Source organism: Pituophis catenifer, unplaced genomic scaffold (genome assembly GCF_029215685.1).
Source record: "Pituophis catenifer annectens isolate HBS135680 unplaced genomic scaffold, rPitCat1.0.hap2 SCAF_1, whole genome shotgun sequence".
NCBI lineage: Eukaryota > Metazoa > Chordata > Lepidosauria > Squamata > Colubridae > Pituophis > Pituophis catenifer.
Window position 1 is genome coordinate 282334473 of NW_027256881.1, and position 26125 is coordinate 282360597.

General features: G+C 38.0%; 1 protein-coding gene across 1 annotated transcript in view; it reads right to left on the reverse strand.

Moving 5' to 3' along the window:
• STARD9 (StAR related lipid transfer domain containing 9) overlaps positions 1–26125 on the reverse strand; it is a 93691-nt gene that overhangs the window by 2748 nt on the left and 64818 nt on the right. Inside the window, exons 22-32 of the mRNA XM_070935743.1 lie at positions 24147–24618; positions 13643–23371; positions 12326–12523; positions 11224–11404; positions 10518–10664; positions 10023–10131; positions 7977–8125; positions 3879–3943; positions 3568–3776; positions 2077–2156; positions 171–329 (exon numbers count right to left, since the gene is read on the reverse strand). Of these exons, the coding sequence (XP_070791844.1) occupies positions 171–329; positions 2077–2156; positions 3568–3776; positions 3879–3943; positions 7977–8125; positions 10023–10131; positions 10518–10664; positions 11224–11404; positions 12326–12523; positions 13643–23371; positions 24147–24618 (11498 nt within the window). The remainder of the gene's footprint in view (positions 1–170; positions 330–2076; positions 2157–3567; positions 3777–3878; positions 3944–7976; positions 8126–10022; positions 10132–10517; positions 10665–11223; positions 11405–12325; positions 12524–13642; positions 23372–24146; positions 24619–26125) is intronic.

The window sequence follows — 26125 nt, forward strand, 5'->3', positions numbered from 1 at the left end:
TTTGCTATAAGGGTCACTAAGCAAAAATCTTAAAATCTTGTCATACTTCCTTGCACAATTTATTGCTGTCAGATATATTTTTATTTGCTTTGTCACTATGTTGTAGAAAGCAATCTTCCATATATAATATTTTTTACAATAACTTTTTGTCCAGCTCTGCAGATACCTACCTGTACCATATATATGACTTTAGTGATGTCTTTTCCATTCATGGTATCAGGTTGTAATATCCATGCACTGGGCAAAATCTCTCCTCGTACCATTTCTTTACATGGGCGAGGCATTGACTCTTCATAGATAGATTGAAGAGCTAAGATGTACATATTTTCCTAGGTGAAAGGAAGGAGAATTGCATGAAAAAAATCCTCCAGCAGTTTTGGCAATGTCCTCCCATAGATTGGCTTTCCAGCTTTTATCAAATTATTGTCAACGTAAGGACCGGCTGTTAGACTTTTCTGATATCATAGTAATACTGGTAACCTTGACTGGCTATTGGATTGGTAACACATAATAAAGTTATGAATGGTGAATGGAGGTACTTACAACTGGTCTCCAACATTATGTCCACTGTAGTACCCAATAACAACATAAAAATGTGGGCAACCTGCTTGTACTTATAGTCATAGGATGACTTCACCTATTCCACCCCTCACCTATTTCTCCCTCCATCTATGCCCTTTTATTCCTCTGCACTTCATAGCCCTTATCACCCTAGCTGAATGTTGCCCTCTTCTTGCTCGCTGCTGGTTACAGAAGGCTCTCTTCTCAAGCAAGAAGTCAGTGAAGCTTAGCTGGGGCAATGGAGCATAGGGCAAGCCGGAGCCTGGGAGTACAGGGTGATGAGAGCAACTGGAACTGGGCTGCTTGTCACCCTACAAAGCAGGATGCAGGACAGGCAAAAAAGGAAAAGACAGGATGGGGAAATATAGGGAAGGCAGTCCCTTACCTTGAAAGTACTGAGGTTCAGAATGGCTTAGGATGGGTCCTTGGCTAACGACCGGTGGAATTTGGTTAACAACAGCAATGAGGAATGCTGGGATTGCTGTCATTAAGTGATGCAGTCAGGAGATACCATGCTTTACGTCCCCATTGTTTAGGAATGGAAATTCTGGTCACTACTGTGGTTATAAATCGAGAACTACCTGCATTAAGACTTAGTTATTTGGAGAGGCTGCCTATCTCCCACAGTACCTGCCTGGCTGATTCGATCTGGTAGCACTGGCACACTCTGGGTTTTTTTCATTACATAATGCCATCTATCAGGACCTAAGGAAATAGGCCTGCTTTATTGAAGTGCCTGGTTTCTGTAGTGAGGCTTCTCCTAGGATCTGGGTGACTCCTGACCCTACCGGACCTTTAAAAAGCATTGAGGATCTGGTTGTCTGTCTAGGCCCTTTTCCAAGGGTGTCTGAAGTCCCTTCTGAGAAATGTGCCTGGGTTTCTCACTGTGGCCTGGTTTTGCCATCATTTGGTTCCTCTGTATTTATCATTATTTTTCTATTGGTTTTAATTTATGAACCACCCAGGGTCTCTGCTAGAGTTAGCCTTTTGAGGTAGTCTCAGCAAAAAGCACCAGCCATGAGTACTAACAGTACATTTTAATAAGGTTACAATAATAGAATTTTGCAAGTCTGAAAATACCTCTCTCCTCCCTTACTTTACTTCTGAGGTATCCCCTCTCCCCCCATTTCATTTATCAGACCACTGAGAGAGACAGTTTCCTCCTGCCTCCTAAGGTCACCCATATACCATTACAGTGAATCAGATGGTATATAAACATTATTATTATTATTATTATTATTATTATTATTATTATTATTATTATTGTTGTTGTTGTTGTTGTTGTTGTTGTTGTTGTTGTTGTTGTTGCTGTTGTTATATAATTCATGGAAAAATGTTTGTGGGATTATTTTTAAAAATTTCAGTAACTGAAAGTAAATGAATGAATTTAGGTCCAACTATTTAAACCTCTCATAGGTGCAGTAAGTGTTCAGCTGGCTTTGTTAAAATTAATTGGATTACTTCTAGATACAGAAAATGGTGACTGAAACACATTGCAAGCAGCGATCTATGTACCTCTTTGGCTTCTACACAGATGCAGCAGAAATCTCTTGGTTGCTTTTGGTAACAAAAGGAATCCTCACTCACCACATATACTGTAATTAAATCAAAAGAAACAAATTGAGCTATTTAGTCAAATGAGGAAAACAACACACCAACAGAGGACTGAACTTAATAAATCCACATCCAATATTTTTAGCCTCCATCCCCTTCTTCTAGCTTTTTTGTCCTCATAATGCATCTAGAAGACAACAGTACAACATTTTACTATCTTTGATTCTGTTAAACTGTATTAATACACTTCAAACCAGGGTATAATTAGAGGTATCTATAATTAATTAAACACACTCTTAAAAATTCAGTGTAAAGCTCTAAAAATAATACCCATAAAATCATAAATAGCTTAAAAATCAGGGCAAGACCAGAAAGTAGAACAATATCTATTTAACCAAAGGGGGAAGAGGCAGAACCTAAGCTGATATCAAAAGCTCTGAATTCTTGGCACCAACTTTATTTAGAGACTTCCTCTGCAACAGAAGCTATTATAACTCCGCTAACAATGTAATCATCACAGTGGAATAATAAAACAAAATAAATGCCCTGAAGTATCTTCCCAGATGACAGACACCAGTGCAAATATGTTTTTAAAAGATTCTTTTCTTGCAAAAAAAAAAAAAAGTATAATTATTTTTTACCACTCCCTCATGAGAACAGTGAACATGTGTTAACAAGCAACTTTGGTCAGTTCCATCAAGGAGCCGTGGAGCCAATGCAGTATAATGCAGAATAAGGTTAACTCTGCCTGCAGTTTGGAGTTCGATCCTGAGCCTTCCATCGTTCCAAGATCAATAAAATGAGGACCCAGATTGTTGAGGCAATATGCTGAAATTTGTAAACCACTCAGAGAATACTTTAAAGCAGGGGTCTCCAACCTTGGCAACTTTAAGACTTGTGGACTTCAATTCCCAGCTTTGCTGGCTGAGGAATTTTGGGAAGTTGAAGTCCACGAGTCTTAAAGTTGCTAAGGTTGGAGACCCCTGCTTTAAAGCACTATGGAGCGGTATATAAGTCTAAATGCTATTGCTATCTTGTGCTTTGGAAAGCACCTACCCAGAATTTGGTTGGTCCAACAACACAAGGGAAGCGCCAGAGCAGAGGAGTCACATCTGTAGCAGAAAGAAGCAAGTGGATCTCAGGATCTCTGACTTGGTTATCCCAAGAGTAATTTATGAAGCACCAGAAGTAATGCATCACTTCCAGTTATATGGCCATAGCAGAGGGGATGAGAGGAAAGTGGTGCTACAAGCTTTGTACATTAAAATCAGCTGTGGAGATTCTGTATACTTTCAAAGCAGAAAAGGAAGGGGATAAAACTTCCTCGTTTTTAGCTAAATCCCTTCATTATTCCCATGAAGGATTATGCAGTGCTATGAAACAATTCAGACAAAGTAGAACTATGAGCTCCCTTCAACAATAGCAAGTACTGTAGCGTTAAAAAGTACTCACCCAACTCAATATTGCTGGTTATTTTCTTATGTACCTGAGCTGTGGTAATGGTTTTGTCATATAAATGTCGCTTACTGGCATCCTTCAACATACACAATACCGTGGAAAGAGGTTGGTCGATCACTCCTGCTCCCAAAAACCCATGCTTAGTTGTAGATGATGAGAAGGCTTTATAATAAACAAACACGTTCTTCTCTGTGCATTGATATCTAATGGAGAAATAAATGCAAGATGAAAGCAGGTTTTCTGCAAAAATACCATAAAAGGTACTCTCTTGGTATAAATAGAAGGGATCTATGGCCAAAACTTACTTCCAGCCAGCGGTTGCCTGCCCACTGTAAAGGTTTTTCAAGTCATTTGAACATACTGCCATAACCTTTAAAGCAAGTAAAATGCAATGTTACAGTTCAGAAGTTGCAGCCCTTTTATATAAAATTCAGCTTTATTTAAATTTAGTGACAGCTTATTATGTTCACTTCTGAGGTCCATGCAGGTATCCAGAAATCTACTGGAACTAGGTTTAATTTTCTTCATTTCAATTAGTGACAGTATAAACCAAATATTAGCTAAATATATAAACGTATTACTTACATCCTTGATGTGGATGTATCTCCCAGTTGGTGGGATGTGGGCAATAGTACTTTGGCTTGCAAAGAAATCTCTAGATTATAGATCCTAAACTTGCACAAAATAGGATAGCAGGCCAAGTCTATTAAAAATCTGGAATGTTAAACTCTAAGCAACAAATCAAGAGTGGGAAGATTTTCACCCTCTCAGGTGAGTCTTTTAAGAGGGAAGGGACAGCTTCATTTTGCCTGTTTTTATCATCCTTCCTGAGAGGAAAATATTTAACCATCCAGGCATCCAATTTCTAGGCTGCCCAAAAATGACTCTGGGCAACTTCACAAATCACACGTACAAACACATGGGAACAAATGCAAAAAACAACCTCCTGTATCACCAGACACCCTAAACCAAAGTTTTTAGTGCTTGCCTGAAAACAAGTAGTGTCAGAGCTAAATGAAGATGCTGCTCCTGAAAGAAGGTATTTCAACAGAGAAAGTTCACTTCCTGGATCCCGCTAGACCAGTGATGGCAAATCTTTCGGGCTTAGTGTTATCAAAATTTGGGAAAGGCCTAACTTGACTCTGTTGGTGTATCACCCTTTTCCCAAGCAAAAGAGAAACAATTTTCTATCTCTCCATCATCAAGGTCACATGGAATAGCAGCAGCACCAAGGCCCAGGCCTCATCTTCAGCCCTAGTGCCATCACTCACGCTGTTCCCCAAGGTCTTGGGAAATGATGTGATTGCGTCCATGGCACAGCACTCCCCAGGATCTGCCACACACCACTCAACTTCTCTTTCTGTTGACCCTGCTGCCTATGCAAAGCTGCTCTTGGTTGCACAAGACATTCAATCTTGAAGGCTTCATGGAGAATGCTCTTCTATAGACTGCAGTCTCCCAAACCACATGAAACACACTCCCTGTTCTCACAGCTCCTCACGACTTCCAGAAAGTTTGCAGGCTGCATGAAAACACACCCCATTCTCACTTGGCCTCCACACCCTCCTAAAATCCTACAAGAATGGCACTTGTTTTTGAGAATACTTGTTGGGTGTTGCTGAACATTGGTGTGTCACCCAAAATGTCATGGTGTGTCACCTTTGACACATGTATCATAGATTTACCATCACTGCTGCACTAGACGATGCTTAATTGACAAGACCAAAGCAAGCTGATTGTTAGAGAAGGCACCAGGTGCCTAGCTTTTGCCAGCGAAAGTCTATGCACCCAAATCCTGAAACAAGAATTGGTGATACAGAATAAATGTAATAGTCTAGAGAAAACACGGAGCTAGGTGTAAATTGGAATTTTTTGTTAAAATATATTATGGATTAATCTGAGCTGTTCTTTGCATCTTTGTTACAATTGTATTCCAGCCACATGTGTCCCTGTGGTTATTGCTGCTGACTGGAATCTTGATTTCCTTTCTCCTTCTCTCCTATGACCTTTAAATGCTAATCTGGTCACCTAATACATAATTAAGGACTTCGCCTTATACTGCTATATTTATTTTCCCAAGGGAAGAGTCCAACATGCCTTGCAGTTGTGCTAGAGAGGAAAAAAACCTGAAACAATCTTCTGCTTTCCTTCTGTAGAGTAAAAGAATAGGAAAAATTGTTGCTATATGAAAGGGGCCCTGGGAACTATTAACAGGCTCTTCCTTGTAATTGGAAGGGTTCATCTGTAATAGGGTTTTTTTTTTAAATTTATTTATTTATTTAGTGTTGTGTGCATCTTGCAAATAGTATAGTATTACATCTTGGTGTGGTAATAACAAAACAGAAGAGTTCCAAAACAGTTTATATTCTGTTTTGAGATATTCTTTGATTCATGGTTTTTAAAAAGCACATTTAGGAACAAGTTTAGGCATGCACAGTCCTGACAAGAGAGTCACTTGTCTCATTTGAGAGGAGAGCTACTAAATAGAGAATAAATTTCATACTCACCAGCATCGGTAATATTACCCAGTTAGGCAGTGGTGAAATGTAAAATTTGTTACTACCGGTTCTGTGGGCGTGGCTTGGTGGTGGTGGGTAATATGACTGAGTAGGCGTGGCCACCTTTTTTTTTTTTTTTACTTTTAAAACCATTTTTTTACAACCTCTTCGGATGAAGAAATTGTAAAAAAAAATGCTTTTAAAGCCTTTGACGATCCCAGCTGATTTGCCTGATCGGCAGAGGCTTTTTTTTTTAAAGCCTCTGATGATCCCAGCTGAGCCGCGCGATCATCAGAGGCTTTTTTTTTTCACTTTTAAAAGCATTTTTTCGGCTAAAGAGGTTGTAGAAAAAATGCTTTTAAAAATTTAAAAAAAGCCTCTGATGATTGCGCGGCTCAGCTGGGCAATGGGGGGGGCAGGGATTTTTGCTACCGGTTCTCCGAACCACCCACCTCCATCGCTACCGGATCGAGTGATCCGGTCCGAACCGGGAACATTTCACCCCTGCAGTTAGGTAATGAAATATCTTCAAGCAAACAATCAAGCTCAAAGAGCACCAAGGATCCCAGTTCAATATATATTCTTTTTTAGGGCTATTTGTGCTGTTTTACTTACATAGATTTTTTTATTATATAAGTTATGTTGGATTTCTTATGAGGTTGCAGTGACCATATTATCTCTCTGGAATTATTATGAGAGTTGGGCTACTGTTCTTTGGTAGTTCTCCTTGATAGGCAGATGGTAATGGGGAAAGGTCAAGCCTTGGACAACCTTTTATGGAATGCCACAGGGCTCAGCCCCTCTTCCTCAGTGTTTAACATCTACGTGAATCTACCCAGCATGGAATAGGTTTCATTAATATGCTGATAATATTAACTATACAGGTATTCCTTGACTTATGGCCACCCATTTAAAGATCGTTGAAAATTATGACAGCCTTGAAAACTGTGTTTTACAGCCCATAAAGCATTTCCAGTCATTGTAAAATCTTAGGTCACCCCCTACAACCCAGACAGGTTCTTGGTAACTAGCTCACATTTACTAGCTGGTTACAGTATTCCGCAGTCATGTGACTACAATTTGTGGCCTTTTTAGCTGGTTTCTGTTAAAAATATGCCCACTTGGGTGAATGGATTTATGACTTCCTAATTCACTTAACAACCACTGTAAAAATAGCTGTAAAATCAGGTTCCGTCACTTGGGAGCCCCCACTTATGACCAAAATTCTTGTCTCAACTGTGGTTATAAGTTGAAGACTATCTATGTATCTCTATCCTAAGCCAGGAAGAAAATGTAATCCATGTCCTCACCTAGTGCCTGGTGCTTTTTAGATCTGGCTGGGAACGCCCACCCAGCCCCGGCCGCCCGAGCTTAGGTTGAATCCTATCTGGACTGAATGGATATGCATTTATAAGTGAATGCAACTAGAAATATCCATGCTTGAATGGCATGTGGTGGCTGTGATCAAGGAGGTTTTTGCATAATTACATTTTGTGCAGGAGCCCTTTCAGCCCTGTCATTTTGTGCCTGGATTACTGCACATCAGTCTACATGAGATTGCTCTTGAAGACCTCCCAGAAGCTTCAGTTACAGGCACAAAGAGGTTACCCATGAAACGATGCTACGAGAGTTGAACTGGCTGCCAGATAACTCCCAATGCATGGCTCAAAACTTAGATTTCTCCATGACTATCTTCTTCAAGTTGAGACTGCCAGTCTATTTTATTGAATGTCCTACCACCAAGGAAAATCCATCTTCAGAATCCCCAGGATTTAACTTTCTGGGTGATGATCTCCTTCCTTTGGAATAGCCTATCTTCCCCATCCCAATAAGCAGATAACCAGACTATTCTTGCTACATTTGTGATAGCCATTTGTGTTCAACATGCTTAGATAACATGCTCACCTCAGCAGTAGCATTAGCCAAGACATGTTTGGACAAATCTTCATATCCTTTCACTGAAGAAGCTGAAAAGGTGCTAGGTGAAATAATTAGGCTATGAGGGTACCTATGGCTGCTCTTCTCCATGGTTGAAGAAGTCATAGGAAAAGTCTCTGTAACAGATGAGATAAATAAGGAGCCTATACCACAGATCTGATTTGAGCCATCTATTTACGGGACATACAAAATGGAGCAAATGATTAAAATCAGAACACTTTAGTGGATCACAACATTCTGCTTCCCATAACAGGTGATTTTCTAAAACAGTTTGAAAATAACACACCCTGAATATTCATAATCCAAATTCTTCAGATCAGGTTAGTGAAGAAGAACTGAAAGTCTTCCACTCACAAGACCTTTATTTCATTTGTGATCCACACTCGTTACAATAAGCATTTAAAGCCAACAGTTGCTGTTGCCACTATTTCAGAAACTGGCCACTTCCTTCTTAATAAAACTGGTTAACTAGAGCTTTTAAAAATCAATTTTAAAATTAAATCAAGATGAACTTATCAGGTTGAAATTCTCAAGGCTGCAGAAAATATACATTCAAATATGCACAGACCAATTATGAGAAGGAATTAGTTGATTTGAAAATATATTCTATCCAGACCTCTCATTTTGTTCACTATCAGCACAGAGGGCAAAGCTAATGGATTGGTACAGTTATGAATTATTATTTCTGCCCAGAGAAGTCTGGGCAGGATGCAATCTTCCCAGACTAATGATACAGAAGAGGTGTTTAATGTGCTCTGGGGAAAAAAATGGTAGACTTCCTAAGAACATTTGAAACAAACCTGTTCTTTTAGTGTACCATGGAGTCCTTGATGTTCTCTGAGCTTAGTTGTTTACTTGCAGATATTTCATTATTTGATTAGATAACATCATCAGTGTAGTGAATAGGAGAGGCAGAGGAGCTGCTCCACGCTCACTAGCACTATGATGTTACGTAGTTAGGCAATGAAATGTCTGGAAGCAAACAACCAAGCTCAGAGGGCATCAAGGATTCCAAAGTTCAATCTAGACCAGCGGTCACCACTGGTGATCCATGAGAAAATTTTGGTGGTCCGCAGAAAAATTATTTGCATTTTTTATATTGCATTAAATACTATTTAGTGCAATATAAACATGGGGCTCCCCTTGGAGAGCACTCAGAGGCTCCAAATGGTCCAGAATGCGGCCGCGTGGGTGGTTATGGGCGCAACTCATTGTGCCCACGTGACACTCCTCCTGCGCAAGCTGCACTGGCTCCCAGTGGTCTTCCGGGTGCGATTCAAGGTGCTGGTTACCACCTTTAAAGGCTCCATGACATAGGACCCGGGTATCTTCGAGACCAACTTCTGCCACCAACAGCCTCCCACCGGCCAGTCCACTCCCACAGAGAGGGTCTCCTCAGGATGCCATCGGCCAAGTTATGTCGGCTCGCGACACCCAAGCTTCTCTGTGGAAGCCCCTTCCCTGTGGAATGAACTGCCCCCGGAAATGCATAAGATCTCCAACCTCCGTGTATTCCGTTGTGCCCTCAAGACCCAGCTGTTCCGCCAGGCCGGGCTATCATTGTAATGATTTTAAATTGGGGGTTTTAAATTTGGGGTTTTAAATCTGAGCCGAAATTATTTAATAATTTTAATTATTTTTAAATTGATGTCTGTCTTTGTGCTTTTAATAGGCTGTACACCGCCCTGAGTCCTTCGGGAGAAGGGTGGTATAGAAATAAAATTATTATTATTATTATTATTATTTATCATTTTAAAAAATTCATATTAGTGGTCCGCAGGGATTTAAAATTATGAATTTGGTGGTCCCTGAGGTCCAAAAGGTTGGTGACCCCTGATCTAGACCAACATATATTCTCTTTTAGTATAAAGTAGCATTTAACCTTACACTTTTTAGGTTGATGAAATGGCCAGCATAAGTCATACATATTTTATTCTGGGTTTTTTTAATACATGAAAATCCTGCATATATTTGATACAGAACTCATCATCAAATGATTTATCCAGCCCTTACCACTAGCAGATCCCTTTTGCACTTGTTTGAGTATGCAAAGCTGATGATTTCTAATAGCTGAGCGTCCTCTTGCATCTTCTCCTGAATGTTCCACATCTTCAGCACAAAGCTAATATATTTGGGGGAGGGGGAGAAAGTAATATGTGATAATTTATTAATTTTGTTTTGTTTATACCCCAATCATAACTGATTGTGAGCAACAGACTTTGCTCTGATGTTGGCTTTTGATGGATTTCAGTATGAATTTAGAATCATGGAGATCTCCATTGGTTGAAAGTAATAGAAGACAACATATGCGTAGACCTCATAGAAATCATCACTGAGAATTATATTAATGGTTTATCACCATACTGTCAATTACCTGCTCAATACACAGTATTTGTTATCCCACTCAACTTATGACCAGGCTAAATCAAACCTATGACATTAAATAATATATCTTATTCCATGAAGCCCTTTATTTTAATTAATTTGTAGAACAGAAATTATTATTACCTGGGCTCCTTGTTTGCTAAGAATACTAGCAGAATAAGTAGCTGTGTTACTACTGTTGTATCCAGAAGTTGGTCCTGAAGACAAACTAAGGGTGGAATCTGTGTGTAAAGTGCTTGTGCTTACAAGAGTCTTCAGCTTAGTTTCTTCCTATAATAAATACATCAATATTAAGAAATGCAGTAAAACAGGCTAGTTTAAAGCTTGTTCATTCTATTTCAGATAGTCATTTATTTTATATCTATTTCATTTCAATATTCACTGCTTCATTTGTTGTGCTTGCAGTTTTTGTTCAGAAGATCAAACAAAAAAGGTGAATGATGATGTCTTCTAAATGGTATTGTCTTCTAAAATGAGTGGCCTAAGAATCATACCTGGATGTAAATGTTAAGTAACTGAAATCTTCCAAAAAAATTAAGGATTTACACTACCCCATTTGGGTTAAAATTGGTGCATTCTTTCCTCTTCATTCAATTTTCTCTAGTAATGGAGCTACCTCAAACTTAGAAGAAAAATTAAGACAGATGTGACTATCTTTAAAGTGTCTTGCAAACAATTATATTTCATGCATTCAGCTACAAAGGATTCTATCACATAATGCACAAAAAAAGTTGGTAGATTACATACCTTCAGGCATGCCCAGATCATAAGATGCAGCCTTCAATTAACACAAACTGTGAAAACTAGCTGAAATAATTTTAACACTTGCCTTCTGCAGTTGATAATATATTTGTTCTCTAATGCGCTTCTTTTCTTGCTCAGCTCTTTCCCGGAGCTTGTCCCTCGCTCGTGCAATTTCAGTTTTAGTTTCTTCTTGTGCTTTCTGATATTCTCGAAGCAGTTGTTCAATCTCTGAAGGATGCTGGATCCTGATTTTTGGTTCATGAACCCTTAAAAATGCCATTATAGTATTCTTTGTATTGATTTGTAAGTCACAGTGTAAGCTTTTAGGACCCTGTATGAATGCTTTTAAAAATAAAGAATAATTCTGTTTCTTAAGAATAGTAAATGTTAGAATGAGAATTAATTCTGGACTTAGGAAAGAATTAAAACAGGAACTATTATCAGCCTAAATTGATAATCATCACTGCAGGATGAAGACTGCTTCACTGATGGCTGGGAAGCTGCAGGCAGAGGACCAGCCTTTGCATGGCTGACATCCTGAACAGTCATTCCTAGAACAGCAGTGGCAGGGCTACAATCTGAATGTGGACAGAGGCTTGTCCTGGCACGCAGTCCAAACACTCACCAGACTGCACTTCCCATCCTGGGAAGGAGAAAGGCACCTGCCATGGAGCCCAGCCCTAATTATGAGTGCTGCAGCTTCACCATGCCTTGGGCCCAGACTGGGACAATGTTTCTTCTGGTGGGAGGGGAAGTATGTCTTCCCCTCCCCGTTTGTTCTGAATTGCCCCACAACGATTCCCCTCACCACGAACTGTCCCTGTCCCTGCATTCCTGTCAGCCAGCACATTAAGGTCTTATGTTTTTTCTAATGGGGCACCAAACTGTCCCCATGTCTAGTTGGCCAGGGTAACTTGTTCTGTGCCAACCCGACTGTGCTCAATTAACTGTGCCAACCCATCCGTGCCAACCTATGCCCGCCTGTCCGTGCCAACTGGGCTACGCTGAGTCATCCTTGCCAAGTCATCTACATCGACCCAGTCACGTCCTCTTGTCACACTGATCTGGCCATGCTCACCCAACTGCGCCCACCCTGTCACACCCATGCTTCTGTACCCATCCGTCCACACCAACCTGGCTGTGGTGAGCTGTCCTAGATCCTTCTAAATGGACCTGGGTCACCCTACCTTGTATTTTCTACAACGTCTCGTCTCAATTGCTGGAGGTATTCACGGCGTCGACTGGGCAGATCTATTTCTCTCTGGTTACTGTCCAGGGTTTGCAAAAAATTCAGATGCTTTTGTGGACTAAGACTGCGACTCCTTCTGAAGCACTGAAGTCTCTCTTCTCTCTGTTTCCTTAAAATTTCAATTGATTTCTTGTGCCTATTATGGAAATGGGGGGGAAAGGGTACTTAAAAATAAAATAAGTTGTATTTTTAAAAAACATTAAAAATTCTACAAGATCGATAGAAGGGGGAAGATAACATAGCAGATGGAAGGAATATAACCTTGTCTAATATGCAGGTTGATCCTAAGTCTGAAATAAATTCGCTATTTTTAATACACATTATTTCCAGATTAGGATACTTTGGGCTGCAACCCCTTTGCTAAAGTGTTTTATAGTTATATAATACTTCCAGTGTTACTAGAATATATAATCCCTAATTTGCCAGAGAGATTAACTCACAATCCCCTGCCATTGTCTTACTGTAACTACTAGGTTAGAGGTTATTCTGCTAATGCTGAGTAATATTTGAACATGTTCTGATAATATTATATCAGGTTTTCCCCCTCTCCTTCCTTTCTCTCTTCTCTCTTCCCTATCATTGGTTGTTAGTAACAAATTAGTAATATAAATGTATTAAGTTCATGGAAGCTTATGCCTTTTGATAATAGCTGTCAGTACTCCTTCTGATTTATGGTTCTGAGAAAAATTCATTACACATTACCAAGAGGCAAAGCTCTTTAGAAGATATGATTAACAGCAGTTGCTCAAATTTCAAAATATCTACTTCTGTTCTGCAACATTCGATTTTTCTTCTGTTGATGGTGGTACAGGTAGTCCTCGACTTACAACCATTTGTTTAGTGACTGTTCAAATTTAAAACAGCACTGAAAAAAGTGACTTACGATGGCTTTTCACACTTACAACCATTGCAGCATCCCCATGGTCACATTATTAAAATCCCAAACATTTGGCAACTGACTCGTACTTATGACAACTGCAGTGTTTCCAAGAGCATGTGTTCACCTTTTGCAACTTTCTGACAAGCAAAGTCAATAGGGAAGCCAGATTCACTTAATGACTGTATTATTAATTTAACAATTGTAGTGATTAACAACCATGTCAAGAAAGGTCATAAAATGGGGTACAAATCACTTTTACAACTGTTTTGCTTAGCAACAGAATTTTTTAGCAAAATTGTGCTCGTAAGTCGGGGACTACCTGTATATCAAACTCATGCTGTATTTAGCCATCTGTAATGTTGAGAAAATAATTACCTTTCGTAAAGCTGCTGTTTTATGGGCACTGCTGTCAATTCCTCACCCACTACATTCTGAAGAATCCTGAGTTGTGCGTCAGTTTCACCAATCCCATAGGTTAGCTTTGCTTCTGTGAGTTCCACAGTAAGAGGTTGCTGACTCATATCTAAATGTATTCCAGACATAACCTGGGCACGCTCTCTTCTTAGTCTTTCAATCTCTCTGGCTCTCCTTTCGCTAAGTAGAGATCTCTCTTCTATTTCAGTGGTTCTTCTGTTAACCAATTTCCCTTCTGTCTGGCTGTGGATATCACTAGCACTCAGTGTCAGGCTAGTCAAGGAAGAATGAGGAGCTCCCTTCACACCACACCAATTGCTGAATTTATTGTGCATGGGCAGGTCACGAAGACTGTAACTTCGATTTCTGTGGGCTTTTACCAACGAAGTGTTCCCATTTAGCAAGATTTCAGTATGGCATACACTATCAATATCAGATCCTGTTTTTGTATCATCGTCGTCGTCATCATCCTCTTCATCCACATCATTATCATTGTCTTGCATGTCACTCATTTCTGACCTGAGAAAAGAACTACTCTTCTCATTTCTCCAGATCTGGGGGCATGGTTGAGAAGAATCAGGAACACATTCATGAGTTTCTTCTGATTTTACACATGAAGAGATATGAGGTTCATTTAAAGATTTTGGCAAAGACCTCTTAGAAGGCAAACATTCTGAACTTCTAATGGAGTTTCCACTTTTAATTCCTCCCGAGAAGTTTCTTGCCCTTCTCATGGCTCGTGTCTGATGAAATGAATGTTCTGTGGGAAGGGTTTCTCCATGATCATCAATTATATATTCCCCATGACTAGAAAGTTCTAAAGTACTGCTTGAGTGATAAAGTCTTTCTGTGTGAACTGCAGTATGTGTGTCAATGGTCAATCTTTGCTTTTGTTTTGAAGTACCTTTTTTGGAAAGCACTTTGGTCATGCTCTTATCCAAGCCATTTCCAGATCTTTTATAAATATCCTTGCTCTCTCTAGGTGTGGGAGATTCACTGTCTATCTCAGCATGTGAACAAGTATCAAGACATGATTCCCAAGAACATCTATTATACTGTAGATCTGAATCCTTTTTCTTAAAATCAGTTACTGAATTTTCAGTACTTTTCACCAGTTTTCCAGCTGCTGCTTTGGAAGAACTAGTTGAAATCTCTGATGTAGGTTGCTGGTTGATTGGAGTTGCACTTAGTGTCAAAATTGGAGAAGAAGCTCTGTCAACTAGCAAGTTGTTTTTACAATACAGTTGCCTTGTTTCTGAAATGCTAGTTTTATCAATAGGATTCTTATCTTGAAAGTTGGGAGACAGATAGCTACAAGAAGCAGGATTACTAACAGCAGTAGCTGAAGACTTAAGTCTAGACTTATATAACGAGGGTGAAGTTGGATATACTTTGGGACTATTGAAAGCAGGCATTGATGAAATAGTTAATGGTGTTTTAGGCACTTCTGAGGAAGAACTGGAATGTATACCTAAAGTAGATTGAGGCATATAATAATGTCCTTGAGTATCAACATCATGACTTCTTATGTCAGGCATACTCAGCAATTTCCTTCCTTTGGTTTTTGATGCTCTTTCCTTAGGTAGAGTTATAGTATCTGGATGTACTAGTTTCACAATAACATTTACTTCCTGAGATTTCACTAGCTCAGTTTTCATATTAGCATTAATTTGTCTGTCCTCAATTGTATTTCGAGGATGACCTAAAGTATCAGTTTGAATGCCTATGTCTTCAGTTGTTTGAGTATGGCGATCAAACATGCCAAAGCTTGTTCTCTGTTCAACTGCTTTATGGTAATTTGGTTCATCATCCTTTACTTTTTGAAAGGACAAATTTCCAAGCAGCTCAGAGGTGTTGTGAAGAAGCTGTGAAAGATGCATGGAAATGTTCTGCACACTTGACCAAGAAGAAGATTCTTGAAATGAACTCTTGGTTGGCTCAGGTTTTCTTGAAGGGAGGTCTGTATAGCTTCTGCGATGCCTCTTCTGTCTCTTATGCTTTGCTGGAGCTTCTGTCTGTGTTTCCCGATCACAAATAAGTATTTCTTGCTGTTTATTATATGATAAATTTGTTTTAGTGGGGTAGAATAGAACAATTTCATCAACTGGTGTGGAAGTATTTTCAGATTGTTGAGTGCATCTCATATCTGGAAGAACGTTTTCACAACCGGAAATGCAATTTTCTGGTGTGTTTATAAGTTCATCCTGAGAAATATTTGTATCATGTTTGTCATTTCCATCAGAATGCGTAGAATCAAAACTTTCTCTTGCAACATCCCACCTTTGGAGATCTTCTGTACTGCTAAGGGTGCTGGACAACATTCTAGCATTAGCATATGAACTGAGATGAGAATGGAATGGAGAATTTTGAGAGTTCAAACCATTATCCACACTGGAACATCTTATAACACTTTGATTATCTAAGTTCAGTGGAGGAGGATTGCCGGAAACATCACTTGCACTTCCAAATACGTATTGTTTCCAACCCATCTTGCAACATTCATCTTGCTGCCATGGGTGTATGTAAGGATTTATATCACTTGAATTAAAGTGCATTGAATCATTATTATCTTTATCTAGTTCATTTGTTGCCTCCAATTGATATCTCGGTTCTTTATTTTTGTTTATATAACCGTGCAGTGGAGTAATGCTACTTGAGTATTTATTTGCTTCTATATTTGTAAGATTATCAGTAGAGTAAGCAACAGCTTTTAGGCAAAGAACTGGAGGTGAATCTGAAGAAGGGATATCTTGAGATGGTTCTTTATAGTCTCCTTGGCCTTCAAGAGATTTCTCTTGAAACCTGGGTTTATAATTAATTGGGACATTCTGTGTCTTTAATTTTGATAAGATTTTAGTACTGCACATGTCATCCTCAGTTGGAGAAGGAGGCTCAATGCTCATATTTAATTCTTGTAATGACTTAGAACCTGGATGCACAGACAAATCTACTTCCGAAGTTTCTGAAGCACATTCAACAACGGAAGTAGCAATCACTGGTGCTGATAAGCTATGACTCTGCAAATCTGACCACTGTCGATCTTTTTTCATTCTCTTTGCATTCTGTGAAGTGGAAATGTTATTTTTATTTTTATGTATGGCCAATGCAGGTTCTTCTTGCAAAGTTAAACTATCATTTATTGAGAAATATCTGGAAGGAATTCTGTCATGTTTTCTTGAATTGTTTAGTTCATCTGATACCAAAATTTCTCTCTCACCCTTCATCATCTTACATGCAGTTGTATGAGAGTCACCTATTTCTGAAGTAGAAATATTTATTGCATCCACATTGCTATTTAAATATAGTGTACTCTGCTCTCTTTGTAAACCAAGATTTGTATTTAAATTGTGGTATAAAGTTTTGTCACTATCTTTTAAGCATTCTTTTTGTGGTAAAATAATATTCGGAGGTTCCTGACAATCAGTTACTTCATGGCATTTTTTCTCAGACTTAAAATTATGTATTCCACTGCAATCTAAAATTGAGTTTCTTTGACAGCTAGATAATGGGAGACATTCATTTCTTTCTGCAAGAAAAAGAATTGTTTCTGAAGTACACAATGGCGGGTTAAGGATTTCAGAATCTTCACATTGGCTGGCAGTAAGTGAGGGACAGTTTAAGGGACCAGGGTTTAAAGCAGCAGGTATCAGAGTCTCACTGAGACTTGTGTTGCTTTTAAGAGATGCTTCTGAAGATGAAGAACAACTATCTGGAAAATCCTGGTGACCAATCGAGTTATTTTTTTGGAGTTGAAATGTAGCTGACAAACTGGAAGCCAAAGAAGAATCGTGCTGTGAGTTGGTAGATGAACTACATGTAGAACATGAGGAACACTCTTGGGACTTTGGGGGGCTGGCATTTTTAAATGAAATGCAGGCTGAAAAATCTTCCATAGAACATTTAGGAGGTGCTGTTTCATGACTGCTTCTTTCATTAACATGTTGAGGAGTAAGCAAGTTTTTTTCTGGTAATTTTGTTTCTGTTCTAGTTGTGTAATTGTCAGATTGTAAAGAGGCATTTTCTTGGTCACAGACACATTCAGGGAAATCATTTTGATCTTGTTCTTTATTTTCATAGATTTTTTCAATGCAATCACCATGCCCATCGATTTTGCTGTCTTGTTGACATAGAGCATGATCCTCTGCACTTGATACAGGACAATCAGACATTTCAGAATTAAGAAACCTACTCTCCTTAAAATAAAGATCACCTGTAGCTAGTGTATTCAAGTGTCTAGCAGAGTAGCCAGACATGTAAGAATTCATATTACATCCAGAACCATAGTCTTTCATACAATGAGTATTTTCCCATATGAATTTGTCAGAATTTCCTAAAAGGGTTTCACCAACTTCAGAGGATGCTACAGTGTTATTTTCTATAGAGAAATCATGAGACATTCTGCATGCAAGATTTTCTGTAGTTTCTGTTTGACATCCCTTGAATCCATTACATTTTTCAATATTGGTTTTGCATTCATTTTCAACGCACGTGGAAGTAAGGCATTTATTTTCCTGGTTATATTGCACTAATGAGTCCACCTCTTTCTGGCTGACACTATTCTCAAAACAATCTTGAAGAGAATATGTTGTTTCTTCTAACTCATCTTTGAATACTGAAGTGAAGAATTTTTTTTCAGAAATTATTAAGCCCAATGTAACACTTTCTTTATGAGGTATATTGAATGAATTCAACAACTGTTCAGACTCTTCATGAAAGTTGCCTACATTGTGATTTATAGAAGAATCCAACCTTTCGTGAGGGAAAACATTGTTTTGTGTGTTGTCAACAGAAGCATAATCTAATGATTTATGGCATTCCATAAATTTGGAATATGTGCCTTGCTTATTAGGACTTTGCTCAGACACAGAATAATTTAAAGTTTTATTTAACATTAAATCATCTACAGATTTAGCTATTTCATCTTTGTCAACCGAAGATACTGTTCCAGCTTTCCCATTACTCTTTATTTGTGTATCATAATACTGAAGTACTTCATTGCAGACATTATTGCTCAAGGGCAGTGTAAGATCATTTGTTGTATCAGTAGCACTGTTCCTATTTTCTCCATGTGTAATTTCTGTTTGTAACAAAGGACTTTGTGTGGGATCATGGGAAAATCCTTTAACAGTGACTGAAGTTAAATCATAATCTTGATTTATATTTTCTGGTGCATCTCTTTGGTTAGCTGGCATCAAGTTATCAACAGTATCAGCATCATTCCTTGAAAACATGTGAGGTAGCAATTCTTTTTGTTTTGATACTTCATTTAAAGATGCATCGCTATCTGAACAGCAGTAACTGCTTATGTTTGCTGGTAAAACTTGATCTTGGAAGATATCCTGTTCTGGATTTCCATTATTTTCTTTAAAACACTCCCTTTCCTTTTCTGCTTTGAAAGTATGCATGGTTTGTGCCTTGATGGTTTGAGACAGAACCACAGGTATACATACTTGTCCTGGACTTATCAAATGTACTGGCTCATTTTCCTTAAGAAGGTAGCACCTTGGTATAGATTTATAAGCATCAAGACTGTTTCCAACAAACTCATCACAGTGTTCTGAAACAGAATTCTGAGAATAATCTGTGGAAGATTGAGGTGCACTAATGCTTTCAACATCACTAACTTGTCTGAGCGCTTTTTTAATTCCACACCATTCAGTGACACCTTTATTATCCTCTAAATTAGCACCATCATTATTGTCTTTCGGTATTTCACTCACACGAGTCCAAAGATTTGCTGATCCTTTCTCATCGTCTATTTCAATACTATTAATGCACATATCTGGTAAATCAAGTTCATCATTTTGTTCTTCCGATTTAGAAGCAGTGAAGTATATTTCTGGTATTTCAGCAGGATCATATTTTGTTCCCTTACCACAATCGGTAAAACATGGAGTCTGATTTTCTTGCAGCAACGTGGTACTTTCAGCAAGTTGTAACCCAGTTAATTTTGAATTTGCACATTCCTCATTTTTTCTTGCCTCTCTTTGTTCTTTATCTACTCCTTCGGAATACTTTATTTCCCTGTCAACTTTATCTTCCTGAACAGCATTAGGATATTCTGTTAAGATTTCTTTTGAAAAGATCTCATTGTTACGATATATATTTTTATCTTCTTTATTGTAGCTTGAATTAGCATCTTGCCTATATTTCATGGTTACTGCCGTCACTAATGGTTCAGAACCATGGATATTTTCTGTATCGATATCATTTTTAACTAGTTGGTCAGATGTGTCAGAAAACTCTTCTGTGCTTTTAGAACTTTCTTTTATAGCCTCAGGAAAAATATTTTGTTTTCTGTTTTCTTGGACTCTATTATGATTAATAGTGGGTATGCGGATGTTACTCTCACACTTCATTGCTAGCTCTGACGGACACCGATCTTCTTCACTAGAATCAGTGAGCTGGATCGTCTCTTCATCTTCTACTGCTCCAATTACAGATTGGTTTGGGCAACATTTCTCATTATCACTGTTGGGTCTCTGAATCAAATTAGAGACTTCAGAGTTTCGTCTACTGTCTAATGCTTCAAGTGTACAGTAACTATGTAAATGTTTATTTTGACTAAGTTTCATTTCTAACATGTCACATTCCAGCTCATTGATACTAATTACTAGCTTATTGAGTTCTTCAGAGTTTATGGTTGTATTATTGCATTCAGCCTGGTTTCCCTCTGATCTCCAAGATATTTTTCTCTCAACAGATTCTTTTAGATTATTGGACATTTTATTGATATACAGGCAGAAGTTTTGAGAAGCTGTGACTGATAAAAGTCCATCTTCTCTCAAAGTTCTTCTAGAGTCATTTCCAGTGTTATTTCTGGATAGTCCAGAATGCAGTCCTGCTCCCAAGCAATCGTTTTTATTAAATGAATAATGCAAATCTTGAGCTTCTTTTTGCTCTCTTATTGTAGGTGTGCAGCAACCAGAGTAAATGGAGTTACATACAAGACAATTAGCTATCTCTGGGTGTTTCTGATCTGGAGGATTGCTATTATTTTCCATAAAAGAAGATCTTATATGACAAACATCCTTAATCCTAGGTATATTTTCATAACACATATCTGAGTTGAATGGTGGAGTGAATTTTTCACTTGTTTCACAAGAATGATCAGATGAAGTGTTAGTTTTTTTCTCACTTCCATCTACATTGGAACGTACTGATTTGTCCATCACAAAATCCACAGATAAAGGTGTTCCTGGCTTGGAAGCAGAATTCAGGTTACATTTGTCCTCCTCACTGCTCTTCTCCATCCTATCTCCAGCATTAAAAGTTGGGAAAGCTTTCTGACTCACATTTTTTCCAGAATAATCAACTTTTAAACTTGAAGAGGAACCATTCATTAAACCTTTTGTCTGAAATTCAAATTTATTTCCTGAATCCCATTCTTCATCTTGAGGTACTTCTTCCACTTCTCTAACTGAGGGAACCTCTAAAGCAGATTCTCTCAGGACATCCCTGCTTTCTTGCATACTGTCTTTTTCAAGTTCAGAGGTCTGCATTAATATTGCAAACTGGTCACTGGAGTGAAGGGCCACTTTATCTAACTCAACTATTTTTGAGTCTCTTGTGTTACTATCTGAATCAGAATTGGCATCTCCCTTTTCAATTGTTCTAAAAAGACATTCTTCAAAATTAGTATTTATATAAATTTCTTCTTTCTGCAAAATAGGATCATTTGGGACAGATGTTAAGAGGTTGTTTTTAAAATCTTGATCTTGGGAAATCTCTGAATAAGGTGAAGAAACAGACTCTAGGACTGGTTTCAAACAGCTGGATGTTTCTTTCCATTCACAGGTGGATCTTGCTTCAGATAAGCAATTTGGCTGTTGACAATTAGATGTGGGTAAAGAGGCAGCCTCACTGTAACACGTTTTTGTAGGAAATGTGGAAATATGACCAAATGATGTATTTTTGCTTGAAAAAGAAAACGATGATGTGTCTTCTGGAGCTTCAACTTCAAAATGTTTCCTTGTTTCTGGTAAAGGTACTGATGGTGCTGTAGATGAAATGAGCATTTCAATCTTATTTGGCTCATGATAAATCTGATTGGGTTTTTTATAGCAAGTAACAAATGATAATTCAGCAGCTGATTGTCTTACATCATCTCTCTTCATCCAGTAGCTTGATTTATTAGCAGGGTACATCCGAGCAACCCAAAATTCTGAATGGTCTTGAGATGAAGGAACAGCTATTATAGGTCTATTCTTTTGATTTTTCAAATTGTTGGACAGCCAAGCATCTGTTAAAACTGGAAGATTTTCACCGTCAATGTGTGACCCTTGATCTGCTGAGCCACCTTGACCTGAGAAACTTATTTTCATCTTGTTCGGTGTTTGATCACAAACAGAACTAAACTGTGAATTGACATCTAAATAAAAAGAACTTGTATTGAGACTCAATGTACTATTTTCACTACAGAGCTCAAGCTTGTTCTGTTGATCACTCACAACAGTGTCTGACCTTAGGTTTTGCAACTTCCAAAAAACTTCTGCTGGCACTTCATCGTACGAATTTAGTTTAGATTCTTCTGCAAGATCTGACACCTCATCAGCATCACCTAAGCTATCCAGAGAAAAGCTTCTCGCATTGATAGTCAGATCGCCTGATGTGGATGTGCTTGTTAACTGTGAGAGAGATTGATAATTCTCGTCTTTGCAGAGCTTAATAGGTTCTGGATGTATTTCAGAAGAATCGTTCATATCTTGGCTTTCGGCATTGTTTTCTTTTTCTGTAAGTGAATCTTGTGACATTTGGCTGTCATCACTTTCTGAACCCTCTAATTCCACAGTGTCTATTTGAGCCGATTCCTCCAGATGACTCAATTGTCCTGTCAAGACTTCTGAAGTCGCACATGAAAGGGAATCCACTGAATAATTACTATCTGTGTCAGAAAACTCAACATCCTCACTTTCTTGCCAGCTGATCAGTGGATCAGGGATTGTTTTGGAGATTCTATCATTCAGCATTTCAGTACTATGCCATCTTCTTTTTCCATGACAAAGTGATACATGACTATTTAGATTATTAAGGCTTCTTGCCGAAGGTGCCACCCTTAAGAATTCGTGCTTTTCTAATGAATGTTTGTCCACTGAACCATTTTTAAAGTTCTTTGGGGTCTGGGTCTGTTGTTGAAGAAATGGTTTACCATATATTGATGATTTTTTAAGTTTCTTAACAGAATTTCCAGGAAATGAACTTTGGTGCTTTTTTCTTTTATCCACCTGAAATTTTCTATTGGCTTCCTGAGCTGCATTCTTTTCTAAATGTTGAAATAATTCTAGTTCTTTAATTTCAGACCCTTCCTTCTTTGTTTCAGGTTCATGCTTTTCCTTAAAATTATCAGATGTACAGGACTTTGATCTCTGGGCTTTAGCTCTGGTTGGTCTTAAGCTATCATCTGATCTCTCCATTGTTTGCTTATGTTTACCAAGATAAATGACTTCTGTATTATTACAGTTATTTTCCACTATTCCTTTATTTCTGAAATAGATATCCTGTTTTTTGATTATCTGTTTCTGGGATAAGAAAGATCCATCTTTTTCCTCTTGAGTATTTCTTCTGGAATGTTCTTGAACTGCTCTGGGAAAATATTCTGCAGACGGAGATCTCCTTGGTGGATTGATTATGGAGCATGCGTAGTTATGTGCTGAGGTAGATATCTGAGAGGGATCGCTCTTCAAGAAAATACTGTAAAAAAAACAATTTGAGAATAAGTTTCTCATACTTTGCTATGAATTTGTAAGACAATTACCCCACTACAGACATTTATACAGGAGCTAAGAGACTGCTCTGTGATTAGACAGATTGAGACAAGAGACCAGGAGAACCTATGTTAACAGTTTAGAGTACGACTGTCATCTAACCAAAAAAGGATATGTATATATGTACAATAAATTAACAATGTGGCATTTACTTCATTCCTATATTCAATTCTTATTTCCAAACAATTTGTCTGAAGAACAAAAGAACTCCGGGGGAAAGGGCTCATTTTAGATATTGGAACTAAAACTAAATTTTAGAAGCTCTCAATGACTATGGTTTGCCTAACCAGGCAATCTTAACACATTAGGGGTTGATTAATGAAACCTAGAGGATTTCTGATTTTGAATTGAGGCTTTTACATTGAAAAATGTAAAATGTAGCCATTTTAAGGCTATAACAACTCAAATTCACTCTGGCATGCACTCTGCATGGTTGTTAGAGGAGGTGAATGAAATAGCATCTTGCGATGTTATCTGGGATTTGTTTTAGCCTATTGAGTCCACAGAAGAAGATAGGGTGATGTGTAGGATATATTCTGACATGTGTGAGATAGATCCATGCCCTACCTGGATTCTGAAGCCCAGAAAAGTTTAAGTATGTGGATCAGAGAGGTACTCAATGCCTTGCCAGGGCATTTATATCCACCACTTTCTACATGCATTCACACATACATTAAAAGCTAAGTACAAATGTTATTTACCTGGATTGTGGTGACTGAGGTTTTAAGCAAGTCTTCCTTTGGCATTGCAAAGGTTCTGGGTTTGGGTGTGATCTTGGCCATGAACGTTTGCTGTTCGAAGATTTAATGCTGGTATCTTGATTCAAGAACTGCAGCGATACCACACTGTTTTTGCTGACCCAGCAAGTAGCTTCTAACCATTCCAGATTTTTCTTTGCTTCTAACAATTTCTGCTTCTTCACAATCCTCTCCAAATGCAGTTTAAGCTTCTTCTGACTCAAATGCCTTTCTGCTTTTTTCAAAGAGTATTTCCGTAAAAGTTCCAGCTGCACTAATTTCTTTTTGTTCTGCTCTGTCAAGGAAGGGCTAATCTCCAATTCTGATTCATGCTGAACTCCAGCTTCAGCGTATGATTTGACCTCAGTCTGCACAGCAGACTCCCGCTGCTCCTGGCTAGCCAAACGGTTCCTTTCATCAATGATCCACTGCCGATCTAGGAACAAACAAAATAAACACAAAAATTAAGAAGTGTACTTGCTTTTACCATCTTATTAATTATCAACTGATAAGATTTATTTAAGCGTTAAGGTAACATTAAATTACTTCTATGTTGATTTTATCCAGGAAAATGTCAATGTTAATTTTTTGCAGGAAAAACAACAGAAAGTCCTATAGCATTTTAAACGCTAACAAATACTATACAGTATGCTGTTAAGTTTTCATGATCTTTTTCTTACAGCATTATACTTCATGCATTTGATTTTTTTTTTAATTTCATTTCATTTCAAGAAATCAAATAAAGTCAGGCAATAGCATTATCCCTGAGGTTTAGATGGCCCTAACCAGCAGGTTCAGCAGGTTCTAACCAGTTCTGGAGAACCGGTAGCAGAAATTTTGAGTAGTTTGGAGAACCGGTAGTAAAAATTCTGACTGGCCCCGCCCCCATCTATTCTCTGCCTCCCAAGTCCCAGCTGATCGAGAGGAAATGGGGATTTTGCAGTAATCTTCCCCTGGATTGGGGAGGGAATGGAGATTTTACAGTATCCTTCCCCTGCCACGCCCACCAAGCCACACCCACAGAACTGGTAGTAAAAATTTTTGAAACCCACCACTGGCCCTAACAGTATTAATTTTTTTTAAAGAAAGCCTTGAAGACTTTAGGCATTGGGGCCAAGATGGTTATTTATTTATTTATTTATTTATTTATTTATTTATTTATTTATTTATTTATTTATTTATTTATTTATTTTAAATTTATATACCGCCCTTCTCCCTGAGGACTCAGGGCGGTGTACAGCCAGAATTAAAAAACATAAAATACAAATATTAAAAAACAATTGAAATATATATAAATTTGGCCCAAAATTAAAAATACAAACCAATTAAAACATTTAAAATTTCTTCTTAAGCCAGCCCGGCTTGCTGGAAAAAGTGGGTTTTAAGGTAATGAAGCCCTTATTTTTTTTTTCATTGAGATATCATCTTTTAGGGGCTTTCACTATATAATATTTTGTGATGCTATCTGTGTTTTTATGGATGTTGTATTGTGAGCTGCTTAGAGTCATATGGCTGAGATGAGCAGTAAATTCAATCAGTCAATCAGTACAAAATAGCTTTTGTAATCCCATGAACTGTGATCTATTGCCTATACTGCCTTTGAAACAAAGTCAAGGGCCTTGAAATTTTGCTGTTCTACACAATCTCATTAGTATTTAATCTTGTTATTATTAACAACAGCTAAATTGCAAATAGCACTTAGTTAGCAAAGCTGATTTCTGGCATCAGTACTGCTTTACCTAATTCAGTGTAAAGGGTAAAATAAATCAAATTAAACATATATATACCAGAGCCTACCTTTTATCCTTCTAGAAAAAATGTTGTGGTGCTGAAAGCTACTGCTCTGAATTAATTACTTAAACTGTAAACAAAGGAAATGAGTGAGAAACATTAACAAAAATAGCTACCCAATTTTGGAGTTTTAATTTTTTTCCTGATCTTAA